General features: G+C 40.9%; 1 protein-coding gene across 2 annotated transcripts in view; it reads right to left on the bottom strand.

The window, feature by feature from the left end:
• The window catches only part of ADGRA3 (adhesion G protein-coupled receptor A3), a 118,493-nt gene that overhangs the window by 83,472 nt on the left and 13,568 nt on the right, over positions 1 to 21,453 (bottom strand). For both annotated transcript variants that reach the window (XM_027103239.1, XM_027103237.1), the window contains exon 2: positions 2,875 to 2,946. In XM_027103239.1, the coding sequence (XP_026959040.1) occupies positions 2,875 to 2,946 (72 nt within the window). The remainder of the gene's footprint in view (positions 1 to 2,874; positions 2,947 to 21,453) is intronic.

Genomic DNA, 21,453 nt, shown 5'->3' with positions numbered 1-21,453 from the left:
GTATGGAAAGTACTAAACTTAGAGAGTCTTTAAAATTAGCAAACCAAATCAGAAAGCAGCAACATGGTAGAAACTATAAATACGAAAGATGGTGCTGTGCCCTAGGGGAAGGAAAGCCCCCAGTCCTCTCCCACACCTTCCTCTCCAAGGCCCCTGCACCAACACCCTACTTCCAAGCCCAGGTGGAATAATGGGGCAGCGCTAGGGAAGGTCTAGAAGCCGGCAACCAGCCTTGGGTAGTGAACTCCCACAGAAGGGTCAAGCAACTGGCTAAGGGCTCTCTTTGGTCTACCTTGTGCTCTGGAAATCAAGTGAAACAAAGGCCAGGGTCATTTCCACGAGAGGCCGCAGGGCCCTTTGCAGCCTCTGGTCCCAGGAGGAACGTGGAGGAGGAAGGAGCACCACCCGGCTCGTGCCCACAGAGGAAGGCCCTGTGGGTGGGGTGCTTCCTCTGGGACGCTTGCCCCTCTCCTTCCTTCTCGGGGCCAAGTCTTCCAAGACTGCAGTCGGAGCCTAGCTCTACCATCCCTGTCCCCTTCTGTCTCAAGTGGGCGGCTCTCCTGCAAAGACAGTGTGAGAAGCAGCCATCCCCCCAGGCATGCGCGACCCTCCTCCGTGGCAGTGGTTAAGGCCAAGGTTCAGGCCTAGGCTTGGAAGTGTACATAGAAAATGCCAAGCATAGGGCATGCTTAGGTAAAGATGATCCCGGACAGAGGAAGCCCAGTCCCAGAGTCATCACTGGGATTTCAGGCTGAAGCCCCCAACAATATAACAGTCTTTCAAAGTCCCCCAGTGTGTGTGTGTGTGTGTGTGTGTGTGTATACATACACGTATATGTACATGTATATACATATATGTACATATATACATGCATACCTGTACACACGTGTGTGTGTTTCTCTCTGGCCCTATATAAGAGAGATGGTGCTCTGGGATTCTGGTATAAACAGCCCCCTGGCTGAAAACAATAGCAACATTTTAATATCATCTAGTATGTTGCTGGCAACCTAATGTTTCTAACATGTACAGGGATTTATTTTCAACAAATGGCTAAAAATAAGGCCAAAGACAAAGGAAATTAAAAAATAGATGTAAAAAGGACGGTAATTCACACCATAGCACAGAACTGTAGCTATGCTGTCCACACTTCGGATGCACATGAACCACCACAGCAATCCTGGTGCCAAAAGTAACTTGTGTTTCTAAACACAACAGACACCACTTAACACCTAGGAGTGCCTGTCATCCTTCCTTGGAAAGGGCAAACCGCACTGACCCTGCCATCATTCTGAGCACCTACTCAAGGCCTGACAATGTGCTACATGCTAAGGGTATCTGTCAGGCACAATGACTCTTCTTGCAAGGAACAGAAAACCAAACAGGAACAGGCTGCCTCATTCAACTCTAACAGTCCAGAGGGAGTCATACTTCGGCGAGGTCCCGCCAGCTCCCCTACGCTCACCCTGATGGGCCTACCCCACACTCCTCAGTGTGTCGGCTCCGGCCCAAAGCCCGCAGCACGGTGGCTTCTGTACCAGAAGTACAAGCATCTTTTCTGATGAAAGTGAGGAAATTCCTCTCCCCAAAGCCCCAAGCAAATCTCAACTCAGTTAAATTGGGTCAAATGCCCATTCCTGAACCAGTGACCATGGAATGTGTGTGGACTCTCTTATCAAGATAAGGCCTAGAAATGAGATGCAGCCAGCATCCTCTGAAGCACATGGACTATGTGGAACAGAACAGGAGGGCTGGAATGAAAACAGAAAAAAAAAAAAGAAAATCTGAGAATTAAGCACTGCTGTGCCGAGATCATTTTACAGGTGTGTGTGTACACGTGTATACATACCCATGTTTATATGTATACATATGCACACATGAGTGCATTGCTATATATGTAAATGCACACACACACACACACACACATATATATAAAGCCTAATTTAAAGATGTTTGATCTCAATGAAAAGGACAGACCTACATAAAAGGATGAAGAACTCTGGATGTTACATGCTTAAATAACACATCTATGATCAAAGCAATAAAGTCCTGTGGGATTCAATTGTGGCAGAAGACACTAAGTAAAACAGTCAAGGAAAGGCACACAGAAGGAGAAAAAGTGAAGCAAAGAGAACTAAGAAAATGAGGAAAGTCTGTTATCCAACAGAAATGGAGATGCCCACTGTGACTGGCTCCCTGATGTATCGGAAACGTTATCCTAAGTGTATGAGTAAGATGCGCATTTGAAACTTGATCCTAGAATAGCATTCAGCACACAAGCAATTCAATATCCATTTTTAATCCATTAAAAACTCACCAAGGCAAAAACTAAGTGCTACTTGGCACACATCTTATCAGAAGCAAAACTAGACCTCATCATTAAACAAAACAGAATTATCACATTCAAAGATGGCTGAATAAGATAGTCAAAGTTTATCCGAAAGTACTTCTCCTGGATGTGTTTTTTTTTTTTTTGATTCTACCGGACTATCTTATAAGGCATAAACATTATGACAGAATTTCAAAATAGCATTGAGGCTTTAAAACCCACTATCATGCATGGCCTGTTTTGTAAATAAAGTCACATCCACGTTGATTCGTGTATGCATTCTCAAGATACTGGCATAACTGGGTCACTGTAACAGAGACCATATGGCCCACAAAGCCTAAATTATTTAATATCTGGCCCTTTACAGCAAGTTTGCGCTTCTGTGCTTTAATGAATTGTTTTTTAAAATGCAATTCTGAGATGTTTTATGATAAAATATTGGGAAAACTCAATTTTTATTTTGAAAAGTTGAGAGTTTAGTAACAGACTTACCATGAAAGTGCAGTGAATAAAATATCAATAAGAGATGATAATAAAAGAATACTCACAATCTTTCAAGGAGACTTAACCCAGAAAATGAGCCATTCTTCAGCTCGGATATTTTATTGTTACTCAGAATCCTAAAAATGACAAAAAAAAAAAAAAAGGTAAGTTGCCTAATATATGTACACCATCAATATCAAAGTAATTTAGCTTGTTAGGTTTCAATCTAAATATGAGGAATTCTAAGAAGTCATTTATTACCCAAAGAATTTTTGAGATGCCTGACCAAAAAAAGGAGCTTCTTTCTCTGAGAAACGACCCAAAATAGCTAACTTGCACATCTTGTCACATCTTGAATTGTTCCTGTCACACTGAACCAAAAACTTTGAAATAAAAAGGGAGAGAAGTCAACACAAAATAGCTCTTAAGTTCAGAATAAAAATAAAGAATGCCACGTACATTTACATAATTAATCAACTTACATAAGTTGAATACTTAAAAACTGGAAACAGAAAAATGCAGAACAAGTGCTCTACAAAATACTGACTTTAAAAGAAATACAGTATCTTCTAGATACCATTTCAATAATGCTGAATATTACTTGTAACTTAACCATATGCAAATCTGTATTGTGTGAAAATATGCTTTTTGCACACACGCACAGACACAGGTAGCTATATTACAATACTAAATCTCATGTATTAGGACGATGCTCTTAAAAAAAATGAACTGGAAACAAAAAAAAGATTTAAAAGAAGTCCTAGTTGGCAGGACTTGCCTAAGAGCAGACAATGTGTACACGACCTTGCTTCCTCTCAAGGCTTTGCAACTACGCTCCTTTTGCAGCTTGGATGCCAACACAGTAAGTCCCCTACGTACGAACCTTCAAGTTGTGAACTTTCAAAGATGCGCCCATGTGTTGCACAAGTGGTTGCGCTTTTAATGAAGACCTGATGGAATTGGAGGCCCAGAGAAAGGACTAAGAGAGACAAGAGGAAGAAGAAGTAACTGAAGAGATTTACGACACAGGAAATGGCATGGAGATTTTCTTTACTTCAGGAGACACTGCTAGTTTTTGAGGCACAGGACCCGATCATAGAACGGTACACGAAGGTTGCAGCAGCCATTCAGAATGCAATCCAGTGCTACCATGTCATCTATGAAGAGAAAAAAAGACCTACTATCCAGACAGCACTGGATCGTTTTTTCAAGAGGGTAGATAGTACTGAATCCAGCAAGGAACCAGAACCTGTGCTGTCAACGTCAGGCGTGAGTGAAACAGCAGCTTGCCCTCCATCTCCTATCGCTGACGATCCTTCAGCTCTACCATCTCCCACCTCCTCTCCCTCCTCCAGTCAGTAACTCTTCTTGCCTGTTCACTAGATGCCAGCCCTGTATGCCAGCTGTTGTACTGTACTACTGTACTTTTCAAGGTGCTGTAAGATTAAAAATGTTTTATTTTTTGTGTTTGTTTTTTATGTATTATTTATGTGAAAAGTATTATAAATCTATTACAGTATAGTACTGTAGAGCCAATTGTGTTAGTTGGGTACCTAGGCTAACTCTGTTGGACTTAAGGACAAACTGGACTTACCAACGCACTCTAGGAATGGAACTCGTTCGTATGTACGGAATTCCCATACAGGAGAAAGTGCAAAAGCTACCTTATTTGGGGGAATGATACCCAGATAAGGTAAATGAAAAAACCAAGGCATAGAAAAGTTAAATTAATGGCCCAAGATCACACTAGCGGAGGCAGAGGCAGATGTGAACCCCGGCACGCTCCACTCCAAACCCCACATTCTTCAATATACACCAACGTTGGTCAAGAGCCACTCTTACCGGCATTTTAGCAGAAAATTCTCCATCCCACACAGTGTTGCAACTTCAGGGGCACCCTCACACTGCGTACAGGCTGAGTGCTGCCCCCCACCTGGGACGGTGCAACACTGCATAAACAAATGATAACAGAGAACACCCCTGGGTCACAAGATTTCAGGTATTCATTTTCATTTTGTCTACTCTCATCTTTCTTTTTAAAAAAAATCCACTATGTGTATGAAAACAAGCAAAATCAGCCATGTGACTGATTTTCTTTGGCTTTAAGTGGAATTTTTTTTTTAATCCCGCTAATGCAGGTTAACATTTCACAGCATTTTGGTGAGATGATGAGGGGCTTCTAAAGTCAAGCATACTTGTGCTTGAAGGCCAGCTCTATCACTTTCAAATTACACTAGTCTTGGGCAAGTCACTGCATTTCTCTGTAACAGAATTCCTCATTCATGAATGGGAAGAACAGTATCTACCTCATATAACTCTAGAAGGAAAGCAGAAAACGCCTAATATACTCAGTGAGTATTAAGTTTAAGGTTCTATTTCCTTGGTTCTAAGACACATATCTTCCCTCATTTTAATGTTTCTGAAATCAAGATGTATCTGGCAATCAAAGTACATTACTAGGTAGCATTTTCTCTCTCCAAGCTGTTACTAAAGCCAGGACGGTGATCAAAAACATGCCGGGTTGGGGGGAAGGGGGGAGGGATAAATTGGGAGATTGGGATGGACATATACACACTACTATATATAAAATAGATAACTAATAAGGACCTACTATACAACACAGGTAACTCTACCCAATACTCTGTAACGGCCTATATGGGCAAAGAATCTAAAAAAGAGTGGATATATGTATATGGATAACTGATTCACTTTGCTGTACACCTGAAGCTAACACAACATTATAAATCAACTACGCTCCAATAAATTTTTTTTAAATGCAAATGAAAAATGATTCGTATCCTCAAGGAATTTACACTTAGCAAAAAAGAAATAAACATCATAATCACATTCAGAAATGCAAGCTGGAATGTGAACTCTACATACTCAATCAGCAAAGACAGAATTTAGGTGCCAATATAAAGCTTAATATTCCATTCTTACACCTTCGGGCAATTTTCACATTAAAAAGACCAATAGCATGAACTGCAAGATTTTGTTCATTTTAACTAAGCATATGTAATCTTAAAATAAAAATTCAAAATCAAAAAAAGCCAATTAGGGCTTCCCTGGTGGCGCAGTGGTTGAGAGTCCGCCTGCCGATGCAGGGGACACGGGTTCGTGCCCCGGTCCGGGAAGATCCCACATGCCGCGGAGCGGGTAGGCCCGTGAGCCATGGCCGCTGAGCCTGCGCATCCGGAGCCTGTGCTCCGCAACAGGAGAGGCTGCAACAGTGAGAAGCCCGCGTACAGCAAAAAACAAACAAACAAAAAAAAAGCCAATTAAAACACCATTTTCTCTAATCAAAATTACAAAAGGTTATTTCAAGTAAGGTGGTAGGCACGGGCAAAAGCAAACTTGGACTTGGACATGGCCACAAGGTAACTGGAACAATATTTCTCCAGCTGCCTAGCAGTCCACACCCAAGAGCCACCAGCCTTGCTTTCCTAAATAGGCACTGATCCTAAGCTAACAAGTTACCAAATCTGACAAAAAATGTATTCAATGACCTTATTCAGACATGATTTATAACAGACAAAAACTGGAAACTACCGAAGAGTTCAGTTTGTGTAAGAGGAGTAGTTAAATGATGGTACACCAAACAACAAAATGTTATATACATCCATTAAAAAATGATGCTTTTAAAGGAAAGTTAATAAAAAGGAAATTGTTTACAATCAGTTAAAAAGCAGAAAACAAAACTGATATCATTGATTGAAAAGATGCAGAGACAAAAAAAAGACTTAAAAGAAATACATCATAATGATCACTATCTTAGTGATGAGGTTTCTACTTCTCTTTTATTCTTTATAATCCTGCAGTATCTTTTGAAATATCTAGAATAACTCTTATTTTTAAAATATACTTTCTGATGATAAACCTAAGAATCTTAATTACCAAATACAGCTTGAAATTGACTTAATTTTGAGTATAATTATATCTTAGAAATAAACACTGAAGTAAGGAATACTTTATTTGTGCTTTGAGATTTAAGACTCGCATTTCTTATTTACATTCCAAAAAGATTTATGGGGCTTCCCTGGTGGCGCAGTGGTTGAGAGTCCACCTGCTGATGCAGGGGACACGGGTTTGTGCCCCGGTCCGGGAAGATCCCACATGCCACAGAGCGGCTAGGCCCGTGAGCCACGGCCGCTGAGCCTGCGCATCCGGAGCCTGTGCTCCGCAACGGGAGAGGCCACAACAGTGAGGGGCCCGCATACCGCAAAAAAAAAAAAAAAAAAAAAAAAAGATTTATGTAGTGACTATTTGCAACTTAAAAGGCAGTAGTGCAAAGAACAATAGTGTTGATATCTAGAGCCCAAAGTTTTAATTGAGACCTCACAAGTAATAAATGATTCCATCTGTGACAAGTCACTTCACTTTTCTAGGTAGACTTCATTTCATCAATTTTAAGACAGAAAAGATTAGACCAGAATGATCACCAAGCTCCTTCCAGCTTCTTTTAATTTTCTATAATTATTCATGTTGTAATGAGCAAAGCTGTCGAATTTGATGGTGACTGAGAATTTACAACCAATAAACCAAAAGTAAGGAAAACAACACAATCTACCAAGCTCAGTGCCATTGCTATCCTGTTTCTGAATGAAGAATGAAACCCACATATAGAAGTAGCTTGGGAAAAACTGCCAGGGTGGTAACTGAATTATACTCACTTAGATTCGGTATTGCTTCAGCAAAAGGACTGTCATTTGCTCAGTCATAAAGGCTTTAGCAGAATTAATGATAGATTTTATTGAGAGTAAAAGGGAAGACATTTCATCACACTTAAAAAGTTATAACTGTAACCTTAAAGATAGTTTCAATATATTCAGTCTACATATTACTTGATGTGTTAAAGGATCTTGTGCAAGAAAACAGGATCGGTGTGAATAAATCTACTCTTCAGACAGCTTTTACACTCAATTTTGAGACGGAGGGACTGTGGAACTAAAAAATGCATAATATCACGTAACACGTAAACCTAAAACCTATTCATACTCAATATGTTTGCTGACATCTTTGAAATTTCAAACTTTCTAGGAGGTAACTAAATGAAAAATATAAAACTTGACCAGAGTTATAAAGCTTATTATAGATACCCATTTCTGTTCTATACTAATGATGTTATCACCACATTATCTATAGACAACACCTCTTGAATTTAAATACAAGAACAGTTTGTTGTCCATTGCTACCATTTAACACAGAAACAAGTTAGTTCAGTATATCATGTATGCTGAAACATGAAAAAAGGAGTAAGACTTAAATGCAGACATGTTTTTTTAAAAAAATCAAAACTTTATGGAGCAGAAAGAAATAAAAATTAAGCATTACAATTTCTCAGTTGCATGCTATTCCAGCTCCCAGAATGGAATGCTGTTCACAGGATCCACACCCTGTATGGCAGAAGACACAGAATAATTTTCCTTTTGAGAGGAAATGAAAATATATTTCAAGAGCATTAAATATTCAGAGTAAACGTTAGGAATATAATTCTTAAAGGCAATATGATTTCCTGAAGGAAAAAAAAAACAGATAACTAATCAAATAGGGTCATCAGAGTGGGTTGAATGATGTTCCTCAAAAAGATACATCCTTCCAGAACCTGTAAATGTGACCTTAATTAGAAAATGGCTGTTTGCAATGGAAGTTAAGGGTTTGAGATTGTCAAGAGATGAGACTGTCCTGGATTAGGGTGGGCCCTAACGCCAATGACAAGTGTCCCAGAAGAGAAGGGAAGAGGACACAGAGGGTCATGTGAAAACAAGGGCAGTCTCAGAGAGGGAAAAAAAAAAGAAAATGGAAGGCAGGTAGATTTACAAGCATAATAACCAAAGATTTTCCAGAACTAAGGAAAGGCGCAAATGGGACTATGTTTTTAAATGTAGTATATTTTAAAAACTTCTTTTTTGGGACTTCCCTGGTGGTCCAATGGTAAAGAATCCGCCTTCCAATGCAGGGGACGCCGGTTCGATCCCTGGTTGGGGAACTAAGCTCCTACATGCCGCAGGGCAACTAAGCCCATGTGCCACAACTAGAGAGAGAAAACCCACACACCACAACTAAAGAGAAGCCTGCGCACCACAACGAAAGATCCCACATGCCGCAACTAAGACACGACACAGCCAAAAAATAATAAAGTATTTAAAAAATGACCATTAAAAAAAACCTCCTTTTTGACATTTTTAATGCTACAATATAAACAATATTTACATCTACTATCAAAGACAAAGGACTAATTCCCCAAATATATAAAGAGCTCTTTAAAAAAAAAAATTCCCAATAGAAAATCTAGCAAAGGCCATGAAAAGATAGTTCAATAAAACTAAACACTAATGGGGCTTCCCTGGTGGCGCAGTGGTTGAGAGTCCGCCTGCCGATGCAGGGGACACAGGTTCGTGCCCCGGTCCGGGAAGATCCCACATGCCACAGAGTGGCTGGGCCCGTGGGCCATGGCCGCTGAGCCTGCACGTCCGGAGCCTGTGCTCCACAATGGGAGAGGCCACAACAGTGAGAGGCCCGCGTACCGCAAAAAAAAAAAAAAAAAAAAAGTAAACACTAATGGATCATAATCATATGAAGGGATATACAACCTCAATCACAAGAGAAATGTAAATTACTAAAATAAGACAGCATAAATCACTTATCCGAATAGGGAAAGATGTGATAACACATTTTATATTCAGAGAGAAAGAGCCACTCATATTTTGCTATAAATCAGTAAAATCACTATGGAGGGCAAAAACACAAATGCATATATAATATTTGATTCATTTATTCCTTCTGGAAATTTACCCTAAAGACATACTTACACATGTGCAAAATAGAGTACATATGTTATATATTAGTTATATATTTAGATAACAAAATTATTCATTGCACTATAAAAGCTAATTACTGGATTTAAGTTGGTCCGAGGAATATGGGATTGGGTTAAGTTATCCATTAAATGGATACCATGCAGAATGTGAGGCTGGGAAGCTCTTTAGGTATTCAATATAGAAAGACCAGAGACATACTGAAGACTGAGGGCATACATTTACATATTAAAAGTTACCATCCCTTGACATTTCTGATTTGCTCAAATAATAATACAAATGGATTCTGTACCAGATTTATCATGTAGAATAACACCTGTTACCGCTACATCTTGATCAAGAACAAGAAAAAGAGGCAATATGGCTAGGCTACACTTCTGAGTCACTAACCTCAACGGGCACACAGCCTAAACCTTTAGGGCCAACTGTGATAAGTTAAAATCATAAATGTTACCTCCTCAAAAGTAAATGTTTAATGCTTTGCTTCATTTATCCCACTAATGAAAACTGGTTACTCCCCACGTTCTCTTGGGGGCAACCAAATCCAACCCCCCACCTGTCTGCTTGACAACCCATGGGCTCTAAAATGGTTTTTATGTTTTTAATGGTTGAAAGAAAACCAAAAGAATAACATTTTATGATACATGAAAAAATCTATGAAACTCAAATTTCTTAAAGTTTTATTGGAACACGAACATGCCCATTTGTTCACATATTGTCTACAGCGGCTTTGATGCTATGACGTCAGACTTGAACAATGCCAACAGAGACTGTCCGGCCAGGGAAGTCTAAAATATTTACTATCTGGCCCTTTACAGAAAAAGTTTGCCAACTCCTGTTTTAGTGTACTCTGTCTCGGCTTATTCTGTGTTCAGGCAAATGAAAATCATGCTGATTTCTAAATTAATTCCTCCTAGCAAGTAAGAATAAGAGTATCTACTGGATTTCAAAACTCTCCATCGATTTGAATAATCTTTATTTTAAAATCACATTTAATTCCGCATGCCATCAGCAATTACACACATTTTGTCCCCAGTATTATCAGTTTGTTCACCATTGTGTCCTTCTGTTAATTGGATGCATTCATTCATCCATTCATTCATTCCTGCAGAAAAAATTCTGGGTGTTATGCTTCAGTCCCTGTGTATCAAAAAATGTTTTGCCCTCACTGTCATATCATCACATCATTTTTTTTAAATAAATTTATTTATTTGTTTATGGCTGCATTGGGTCTTCTTTGCTGCACGCAGGCTTCTCATTGTGGTGGCTTCTCTTGTTGCAGATTCCGGGCTCTAGGCACACAGGCTTCAGTAGTTGTGGCTCGCAGGCTCTAGAGCACAGGCTCAGTGGTTGTGGCACACGGGCTTAGTTGCTCCACGGCATGGGGAATCTTCCTGGACCAGAGATCGAACCCGTGTCCCCTGCATTGGCAGGCGGATTGTTAATCCGTGAGCCACCAGGGAAGCCCGTATCACCTTGTTTTAACAGCACTTTTCATTATCGGAAATTACTCTTCAGATATTTGCCTATTTACCATGTCTCCCACGACAAGGTAAAAACTCATAAAGCGTAGGGATCTTTTCCAACTTGACTGTCACCACATCCCCACACACACACACACACAAAAAAATCATAATGGTGGACATTTGAGAGATTCTATCATGCAGCCATTCTTTTTTTTTTAACATCTTTATTGGAGTATAATTGCTTTACAATGTTGTGTTAGTTACAGCTGTATAACAAAGTGAATCAGCTACATGTATACATATATCCCCATATCCCCTCCCTTTTGAGTCTCTCTCCCACCCTCCCTATCCCACCCTTCTAGGTGGTCACAAAGCACTGAGCTGATCTCCCCGTGCGATGCAGCTGCTTCCCACTAGCCATCTATTTTACATATGGTAGTGTATATATGTTTTGTTCCAGCTTACCCTTCCCCTTCACCGTGTCCTCAAGTCCATTCTTCACATCTGTGTCTTTACTCCTGTCCTGCCCCTAGGTTCATCAGAACTTTTTTTTTTAGATTCTACATATATATATATGTATGTGTGTGTTAGCATACGGTATTTATTTGTTTTTCTCTTTCTGACTTACTTCACTCTGTATGACAGACTCTAGGTCCATCCACCTCACTACAAATAATTCAATTTCGTTTCTTTTTATGGCTGAGTAATATTCCATTGTATATATGTGCCACATCTTCTTTAACATTCATCTGTCGATGGACACTGAGGTTGCTTCCATGTCCTAGCTATTGTAAATAGAGCTGCAATGAACATTGTGGTACATGACTCATTGAATTATGGTTTTCTCAGGGTGTATGCCCAGTAGTGGGATTGCTGGGTCATATGGTAGTTCTATTTGTAGTTTTTTAAGGAACCTCCATACTGTTCTCCATAGTGGCTGTATCAACTTACATTCCCACCAACAGTGCAAGAGGGTTCCCTTTTCTCCACACCCTCTCCAGCATTTATTTTTTGTAGATTTTTTGATGATGGCCATTCTGACTGGTGTGAGGTGATACCTCACTGTAGTTTTGATTTGCATTCCTCTAATGATTAGTGATGTTGAGCATCCTTTCTTCTTTGTGTGGATACACACTCATTCACTCCTCACAAGAACACTATGAAACCAATACTATTCTTTTTTTCTAAAACAGTAACAACAAAAATTTGCAAGTTAGGCAACTTGCCCAGGTTCATATTCAGACCAAGTAGCAGACTGAAGATTCAAACAGTGCCTGATAGGTAAGTGGCTTGTGGGGCTAGGGAGGTGCACTACTCAGATCTCCCTTCCAGAGAGACCCTGCACAGGAGAGCAGGCAGCTGACCACTTCTGGCTGCAACTGTCCAGAGAATCTGCCTCAGTTTCCAAGCAGAGGCCACCCACTTTGCAGGCAATGCCAGCCCAGGACTGAGCACAGCAGCGATAAGTAGGTTCTCTGTTCCTGGACAGTACAGACTCCCCAGCAGTCCTGCTCTGCACCAGAGTTCCCTGCTGGGCTGGCCAAGACTTTCCCATAGCTGCATGGTAGTCTGCTCCACCCAACTGTCCTTCCTTCCCCCTCTCCTTTCACAGGGGCTAGCCCTGCATCTCAATCCAGAGGTGTTCCATACCCACTTCTGCTTCATCTCCCTTTTTTCCCATAGTTATTTCCCCGTGTAAACATCTTATTCTTCTAACCCCACTCCGGCATGCACTTCCCAGAGGATCCAACTGATAAGATGCCCACAATATCTGTTCAATAAATGAAAGAAATAAAAATACAGCTGGGTTTAATGTTCTGTGTTCAAATGTCCCTCTATAAGGAATTAATGATACAGTATCTACAATGTCCGGGCATGCAGCTGTAAAGATGAGACACAGAAATCTCAGTCCCAAGCTCATTCCTTCTCTGAGACTTACGGGAAAACAATGGGAGTGGGGGGAGGTCAAAAAACCTACCAGAATATGTCTAGTTTCTTCATTTAATATTGCAGTAAAAGTTGTCCCAAGATACTTTTTTCCACATTTGAACCCTTCTAAAATTAGAACCATCTTAAAATGGATATCAAAAGAAATGTCCAGCTACTAGGAAAAGTTGTCACTACTGGCAAATACACAAACCGTGGCTGAAATGTGAAGTCTGGATCCTTAATTATAGCTTAATGTTCATACATTAAGATTTGACTATGATACAGCACTGAAATAAAAAGTTGTGTAATAGAAGACTGAATATTATATGACAGTCAGCATAATTAAAGGCAGCAGAGTAAATCTCCCAGAATTTAACATTTAGGAAAGACGGGTGGGATTCATTCATGAGCCATGGAGAAGTATCACTCAAGCAGCTGATGTCTCTCATAAGCCGCCAGCTAATTTATAAGGGAAGCAGTTTAACTCCCAGTGAAACATGATTAAAAGGGGGAGGGAGGAGCTTGTTAAATTAACCAAGTAAAAAGGACAAACAAAACCCTAATATTCTTTATAGACAGACAAACCATATTGCCAAGACTAAAGATGCAAAAGAAAAAGTCAAGATCACTTTTATAAAAAGCTCAGTGGGTTAAGATATGCATCAGGTTATCAAATGTCTTAAAATACATTTATCATACCTACGTAGAAAGAAAAAGGAACTGATATAGGGGTAAAGTGTTATTAATAGAGAAATCTGGCAAATCTGGATATAAAATATATGAGGGTTCTACAGATTATTATTATTCTTTTAACTTTCATGTAGAGTTTGAAATTATTTTCAAATGAACAGTGTAAAAAGCTTTGTGTTAAAATGACACTATGTCTAACAAGAATGGTCAAGTGATTCCGAGGACCTCTGAATGAGAAGGCGGGGTGTCCACTTAAACATTGAAGCAGTGGCATTTCATGGTGTGGGAAAAAGAAATAGACACTTACAGAGGAACCAGCTCCCTCACTGAAAAGCTGTTTGCCATCTGACTGCTGATGGCATCTACCGGCTGCTTTTTCCTTCTACGTCTGTTCCTTAAGTTGGTTGGATACTATGTCTCAGAGACCCATCCTTCACATCTCTCAATTCTTCTTCATAATTCTTAAACCTTCTGCTTTCAATTTTGAAATAAATCCTCAGCTGAGTTTTCCCGACCACTAATCTTCTCAGCCTGAAGTGGTTCCCATTTTGCTCTTGGGCCCATTTACTGCCCCCAGCCAGCACGTTCTAACATTACAATCTCACAGTTAACTTCTCAGACAGCCTCCTTTTCTCAACAGCTCCTTTCCCACACCAACTCCTGCTTTATAGATTGCCCTTCTCCTGGATCTGAGACTAGGAATTAGAAGTTTCGTTTATTAACTTTTCCTTAATCACGCTGTTGATCACATGCCTGATGACACGCGGTTGCTTGCTCATCTTTACAAATGGGGGTCTGGGCTGATGTGTATTCCTCGCTGCACAGGGTTTCTTGAGCGCACTTGAAAAGAATGGGGAATGGGTAGGAAAGGGAGGTGAGCAAAATGCCTTTATTTCAAGGCACAGAAGCCTCATATCCTTGGAAGGAACAAAAGAAACCTGAGGTCCCCGACGTAAACTTCAACTTCCAGCTACAGTCACCCATTGGTATTCTGCCTTGTCAAATCTCCCAGCTTATTTAAAACTCTGCTAAAGGGCTTTGTTGCAGAGGCAAACCCTACCACCAAGCCCTCTGAGTCAAACTCAATGAGAGCAGAGCTGGAGCAGCTGTTTCAGGGCTATGAATTCCTGGCAGAGCACTCTGCTCACCCACTTCTGCTGCCACTCCCTAGAGTTTCAATTCTTGGGAATCTTCCAAGATCCTGTTAAGAATATTCATTTGTCTAGTTATTCCTGCTTTTGTCTCTATTGGGTTTTACCTTCACTGTGCAGTTTCGCCATCAATCTGATCCCATCTGTTTTATTTATTCCATAGCATCCTCAGAGCTTCTGGAGCACTGCGGCACCTTTCTCAGTTTTCAGCCCCATTAGTTATGGGTTTGCTCATATTTTTATACTACTTCTGTCATTTTCCACAGAATTTTGGGAGGAAATGAGAAAAAGTAAACAAGCATGGTTCAATGCATATCCACTGACAGGGTTGTAAAAGAGTCACTTCCTAAGAGTGGAGGCTCCTTCCTCTCCCGCATCCGGATGCTGAATGCCTGGGGTCAGGCTTGCTGCCTAGCCAATCCCGTGCCGTCACACAGGGAGGCTAGCCTTTCCCTTTACGAAGTTGCCAAAACCCAGAGAAAAATCTCAACCACCTTTCACTTAACAGAATGATGTTTTTTTTTGTTTTGTTTTGTTTTTTGCTGTACGTGGGCCTCTCACCGTTGTGGCCTCTCCCGCTGCGGAGCACAGGCTCCGGACGCGCAGGCTCAGCGGCCATGGCTCACGGGCCCAGCTGCTCCACGGCATGTGGGATCCTCCCGGACCGGGGCACGAACCCGTGTCCCCCGCATCGGCAGGCAGACTCCCAACCACTGCACCACCAGGGAAGCCCCAGAATGATGATTTTTAATCACAAGGGTACCTGTTAAAGCAACGCCTCATATGTCAACCAAACGTAAAGCTCCAGGTTCCCTGTAAAACAATCAGGTGTCGCTGAGCACACCCGTTTGCCAGTGCCACAGCCATCCTGGTCCAGCATCCAACTGCCAAGGGCAAAACAAGGGAGTTGGATGGGGGCCTGCTGGCAGGAAGCTGTGGTTCTGTTCCCTGGCCTGGTGACTATTAAACAACAAAATTCACCTGATCAAATTTTAAAGCTCTTACTTGCTTTACCCAGTGATGCATGGATTTGTTGAAGTGGGGGAGAGTTCAGTAGACTAAGCCTGCCTTCGTGAAGCTGTAAGCAATAGTACTGTCACCTTCAATCTCTGCAAGGTGAACAATTTTTTAAAAGTAGACAGCAAGTCAAAGGTATCACCAGCTAACATGCTATTATAGGGTCACAATATAACTTATCACCAGACACCTGATGTTTACATTCACATTAATAACTACACCAAGACAACAGGTGTCAACCTGGGCATATGGTCACCCTTAACGATTCAAATGGTTCATTAACCTTTCAAGTTATTGAAAGGCATTTCTATCAAAGACCTATCATTTTTTTAAGGCTTGTTTTTTCCTATAATTATTTCAGAGTCTTTATTCAGTAGTTTTATAACTAAAAAGGACATAATCTATTTTTCTGCTTCCTCATTAAGCCATAAGTTCGCATGTAATCAAATAGCATTTGGTTAATTAATAAAAACTAAAAGGTTTTTTATGACATACTAGCTATTCTTTCCAAAATGCCTAAAAATGAAAAACTGTTTATTAAATAACACTTCATTTTATCTTAAGAACACATCAGCTTAATGAGAAAAGGGAGCCCATTTTTCAAGGTGTCTGTAACATCATAAAGAACACTGGGCACTTAATATTTATGAATATAATAAAAGCAAGCTTATTTGGCATTTTAATCAAATAAAGAGCTTTCTCCTGGGACCAGAATGAGTTTTTTCTAGGATTTCAAGTCTGATTTTTAAGCTGAAATTCACGATGAACCTACTACGCACTGAGAGTACATTTGAACATCTACTGTGTGCTGGGAGCATCATTAATTAAAGGACACAAAAATAAACCTCAGACTAATATGACACATGAATCTCAGTGTGAAGTGCTACAAGAAGGATATATGATGATTCAAAGAGAATACAGAGTTTAAATGTTGCTGAAGTGCAGAATGATTAAGGGAAACATTTCTGATCTTTGTTGTTAAAAAAAAAAATGAATTCAAAGGGCAGACAGGGAGGGGAAGATCCTTTTAAACAGAGATAACTTCTCTGTATTAGTTTTCTTTTGCTGCATAACAAATTACCACAGACTGCTTTAAATCAACACCTACTTAGTGGCACACAGTTCTGCAGTCAGAAGCCCAGGCACGGAGTCAGCGGGTCCTCTGCTCAGGGTGGACGCTAGCTGCAGAGAACCTGGGTACCAATAGTGGGGATGCTCCTAAATTAATGAATGAGGCCCTAAGTTAATGAATGAGGTGGAGGGAAGGAAGGATGTGACTACACACATTACGTGGGAAGTATTCTTGCCAGGGTCACGCTTCAATCTGAGTGGTGAAAAGTGGTACCTCGTAATTTTAATTTCCACTTCCCATTGTAAATTTGTGTTCCCTTCCTGTGAAGGTCTGGAACTGTCCTTTGACCATTATAACACACTAATTTTAAGTATGAGCTCTCAAGTCAGACTGCCTCAGCTCAAAGCCTGGTTCCACCACATACTGCCTGGGTGACCCTGGGGAAATTAATGAGCTTCTATGCCCCACTTGCTCAGGCACAAAAGAGGGATCATAATAATAATGACCTCATTAAGGAATTATGAGAATTAACTAATGCAACACAACCCTTCAAACACTTACGACAAGATCTGGCACACCCAACAAACATTACCTATTATTATTGGCCCATGTTTCTAATGGATCATTCGTCTTTTCTTCCTAATTTGTAGGAGGTTCTTAATACATGGGAACCAGCATCTTCCAATACAATCTTCCAAAAATTCTTAGGCAGCTGGTCCAAATGCCAAGTGCCAGTCTCTATTAGAATATACTCAGAGAGCACATTTTGGAAACTATTACCAAGGCATGAAATCATCATTTCTGACAAGGACAGTGCTTACTACTAAGCATAGAGTCTAAATAATTCTATTGGTAAGAAATCTCCTGAGACCTTTGTAAATTTAGAGCCACGCTTTTAAGGTAGCTTTTGAAACTATATCAAACAGGGAAGAACCCTGATATGTACAAAAAGCCATATGACCCTAAGATTATAAAACCAAACAATTAGTCCCGTCATTAACAGAATTTTAGGCTTCCAGGGCCATTGGCAAATAAGGGCACGTGTGCCACCACATCCCTGTCCCATGCCAGATCAGGAGTGAGTCCTGGCACTTTCCTGACAAGCTCAGGCAACACTCCTAATGGCTGCTCCCAATTCACAGGTGCTGTCATTCAAGTAATCTACTTGCCATACTGGTTCTATTGCAGAAACTCTATCATAGACAATTATGACCTCAGTGTACTTTTTATAACTGTTGGGGGGATCGTGACCAGGAACTGACCTGCCCACTGATAGTGAGTTCTGTGTACAGAGTCAACAAGGAAGTGCTGTGAAAGAGAATCAGCCAGAACACTGGCGTCAAAAGATGCGTAATAAACATGTGGTAATACGGGCAAAGCAGTAAGGCGGCGGGGGGGGGGGGGGGGGGGGGGGGGACAAAAAGGAAAAAGAAATAATCATGTGATACAGAACCTGTAGGACATCAATACAGTCTGAAAATAAAGGAAAAATACATGTGTGTCTGTGTGTATGAAGTCAAAAAAGGCATCTTCACTTTGCTAAAAAAAAAAGTATACGTTTCTGAACTTTATGGACAACTTGTACATTCCTTTGATACTCAGAAACTCAGATAAGCAGGCTGGTGGACTCACTGAACTGAGGTTTAATAATCTATATTCCTATAACAGGAAAGAACGGGATCTGCAAAGAGACAACCAGAGTTCAGTGCTAGCGCTCATCAAGGGTTCAGATCTAACTCAGGAACTCAGGGACCAAAAAAAATTTAAAAAAAAAAAAACAGTTAATAGGATGAAAGCACAAGGTCCCAATATTGGGATCAGCCCCAGGGAACGAGGGCAGGTCTCAGTCAGTGAGTGAGGGGCAATCAGCCTAGAGCGGTGAGAAAAGGCATGCGGCCAAGAAAACATCCCTGCACTTGGTTACTATTATAATGAAATGAATTCCTTCTAAGACATAATTTGAGCTTCATTCAATGTGCACATGAACTCTGTGGATTTTTTTAAAATATCACAGTAATCTTGAATTTCAGCAGTTAAAGAGCCTTAAAGATAATCTAGTCCAAAACCTCATTTTCCTCTTCAGGAAAGTGAGAGCCAAAAAATTATGATGTGCTAAGGGTCACCATTCTACTTGGTAGCAAAGCTAACGTAAGGCCCCGTATCCATTCAGTCTCGTTGCTATTTCCTCTGTATCCTGCTTTCTGGTCATCTTTATCAAATATGGGATAGGCGTGCCAGTTCCCTGCTTACCCAGGCATAACTGTGACAGGTAGTTGGGAGCGTTCCCTAAAAAAAGAGTGTTATGCATTCTTTTCACTTCCCACGGAGACCCACCAAAAATGCAACTACCCGCTATGATGTGAGTATTCCTTTCATCTTAATAGGGCAGCTATATTTGAGATAGGTCATTTATTACACCAGGATAAAATTTTCAATCTCAAGAATGCAGGTAAGAGGACTATTTAATAATCAATAATACTACACTGCAGTCCTAAGTAGGACGCTCTGATCGTTCCCGCAACCTCCTGATGATAGCAAATGAGATGTTAAATTTCTTTCCTTCAGTTACTAGGACACAGTAAGTACTAGTTACTTTGTTTTCCCATCAGTCAGCCAGCTCTAAGGCAATGGTTCGAAGTAAACAAGTTCCCGCATATCTTTTGTTCTACTAACGCTTATTCTCAAACCCTACTGCCAACATGAGCATTTAGGTTGTCTGTGACTTTTATGAGCAGAACAATAGTGAGAATTACAGGCCTAAAGGCCACAGTCCTAGGCCAGAAGCCGAAAAGGTGTGTAACTTGAGAAGATCAATTTACCTGTCCACGCTCAGTTGGCACACCTGAAAAAATAGGAACAATGCCAACCTTATGAGATTGTTTTACCAGCTGGGATGTGTATGTGGGGCACGTGGCACAGTACACGGCACACGATAAACATCGCAATGTTGGCAGTCATTAGAACTTGTAAATCAGCTCAGGGCACTGACACATAGTGGACCCTTGAAAAACATGGAGGTGAGGGCAGCAACCCTCCACTCAGTGGAAAATCTGAATAATAACCTATAGTCAGCTCTCACGATACATGGTTCCTCCACAACTACGGATTCAACCCACCTCAGAGAGTGCAGTACTATAGTACTGAACGCCTGAAAAACTTCCACTCATATAAGTGTAACCAAACAGTTCAAATCCATGTTGTTCAAGGGTCAACTACATAAAGTTCTGGAGGCCAAGGCGCTTTAGACACCTTAGTTTGCACTACTTACAGTAGTTTAAGATAATTACCAAACCGGATTTGGGAGAAAGTCGAACTAGCATTAGAAGTTTTTAACCACCTACATTAGCTAACTCAATCATGGATGCTTTAAGGTTTCAACAGAAGTAGAAATAGAAACAGCAGGTCTACCAAATTTAATTTCAACAGAAAGCTAAGACGTTTCCTGAAATGCCACACTCTTTTTTTTTTTTTGCGGTACGCGGGCCTCTCACTGTTGCGGCCTCTCCCATTACGGAGCATAGGCTCCGGACGCGCAGGCTCAGCGGCCGTGGCTCAAGGGCCCAGCCACTCCGCGGCATGTAGGATCTTCCCGGACCAGGGCACGAACCTGTGTCCCCTGCATCAGCAGGCGGACTCTCAACCACTGCGCCACCAGGGAAGCCCAATCCCACACTCTTGAAAGAACAATGAGAAGGATCTTCACATTGGCTTTACTATCAACCTCCCAACAGAAAAATAAACACTTTCCATTTACAAGCTGTCACCATCTACTCTCACTCTGGACGTACTCAGACTTAGTATAGGAAGTCTCCATCATCCCCCCTCATCTCTGCTCCATGCGGTAACAGGACATCTCCAATTTTTAAAGTTCTATAAAATCTAAGATGAAAAATGATGGAAAGACTAACAAAGCTTAAAAAGGGAAAATCTGACAAAGTTCTTACATCATGGCCCCAGTCTGTGGTTGCTAAGCTGTTCTAGCTAAACTGATGGGCAAGTTTTTCAACTTTATCCCTGAGGGAAGAACTCAAAGACATTTTTTTTTCTTCCAGCAAGGAGCCCTGAAAAATCAAGTCATAGCAGACAGTTAACTAGGGTTCTCTAAGTAGGCCATAATCTCAAGTAGACAATCTCTACTTATCATGGTTCAGAGTAGATGACACCCACTCCCTAGGGCTTTGCCTTCAAAAGCACACCATCCCCTAAGGAGGTACTGCTCTTTGTGGCCCATCTTGGCAGGAAACCATGCAACCAAGCTAGCCATTTCCCCATAGGAGCTTCTGAGCCCAAACCATGTCAAATTGCTGAAATTCAATAATTAAGTGATCATGGTAACAGATGTGGTGACCAGAAGAAGACTATATACACGCAGTGGAGGAATGAAAGATCTTTGAATCTAAGCAGATTCCAGGCAAGGCACAGTGCAGAAACTAGACAACAATGGACTGAAACAAATAAAAGGTAAGGTACTGCAGGGATGGATTCACGCCTCCCTTTCAAGAAG

Source organism: Aethalodelphis obliquidens, unplaced genomic scaffold (assembly GCF_003676395.1).
Source record: "Aethalodelphis obliquidens isolate GAN/ISIS:26980383/991018 unplaced genomic scaffold, ASM367639v1 scaffold6, whole genome shotgun sequence".
In the NCBI taxonomy this organism is placed as follows: Eukaryota; Metazoa; Chordata; class Mammalia; order Artiodactyla; family Delphinidae; genus Aethalodelphis; species Aethalodelphis obliquidens.
This window is presented reverse-complemented; position numbering and strand designations above follow the sequence as displayed.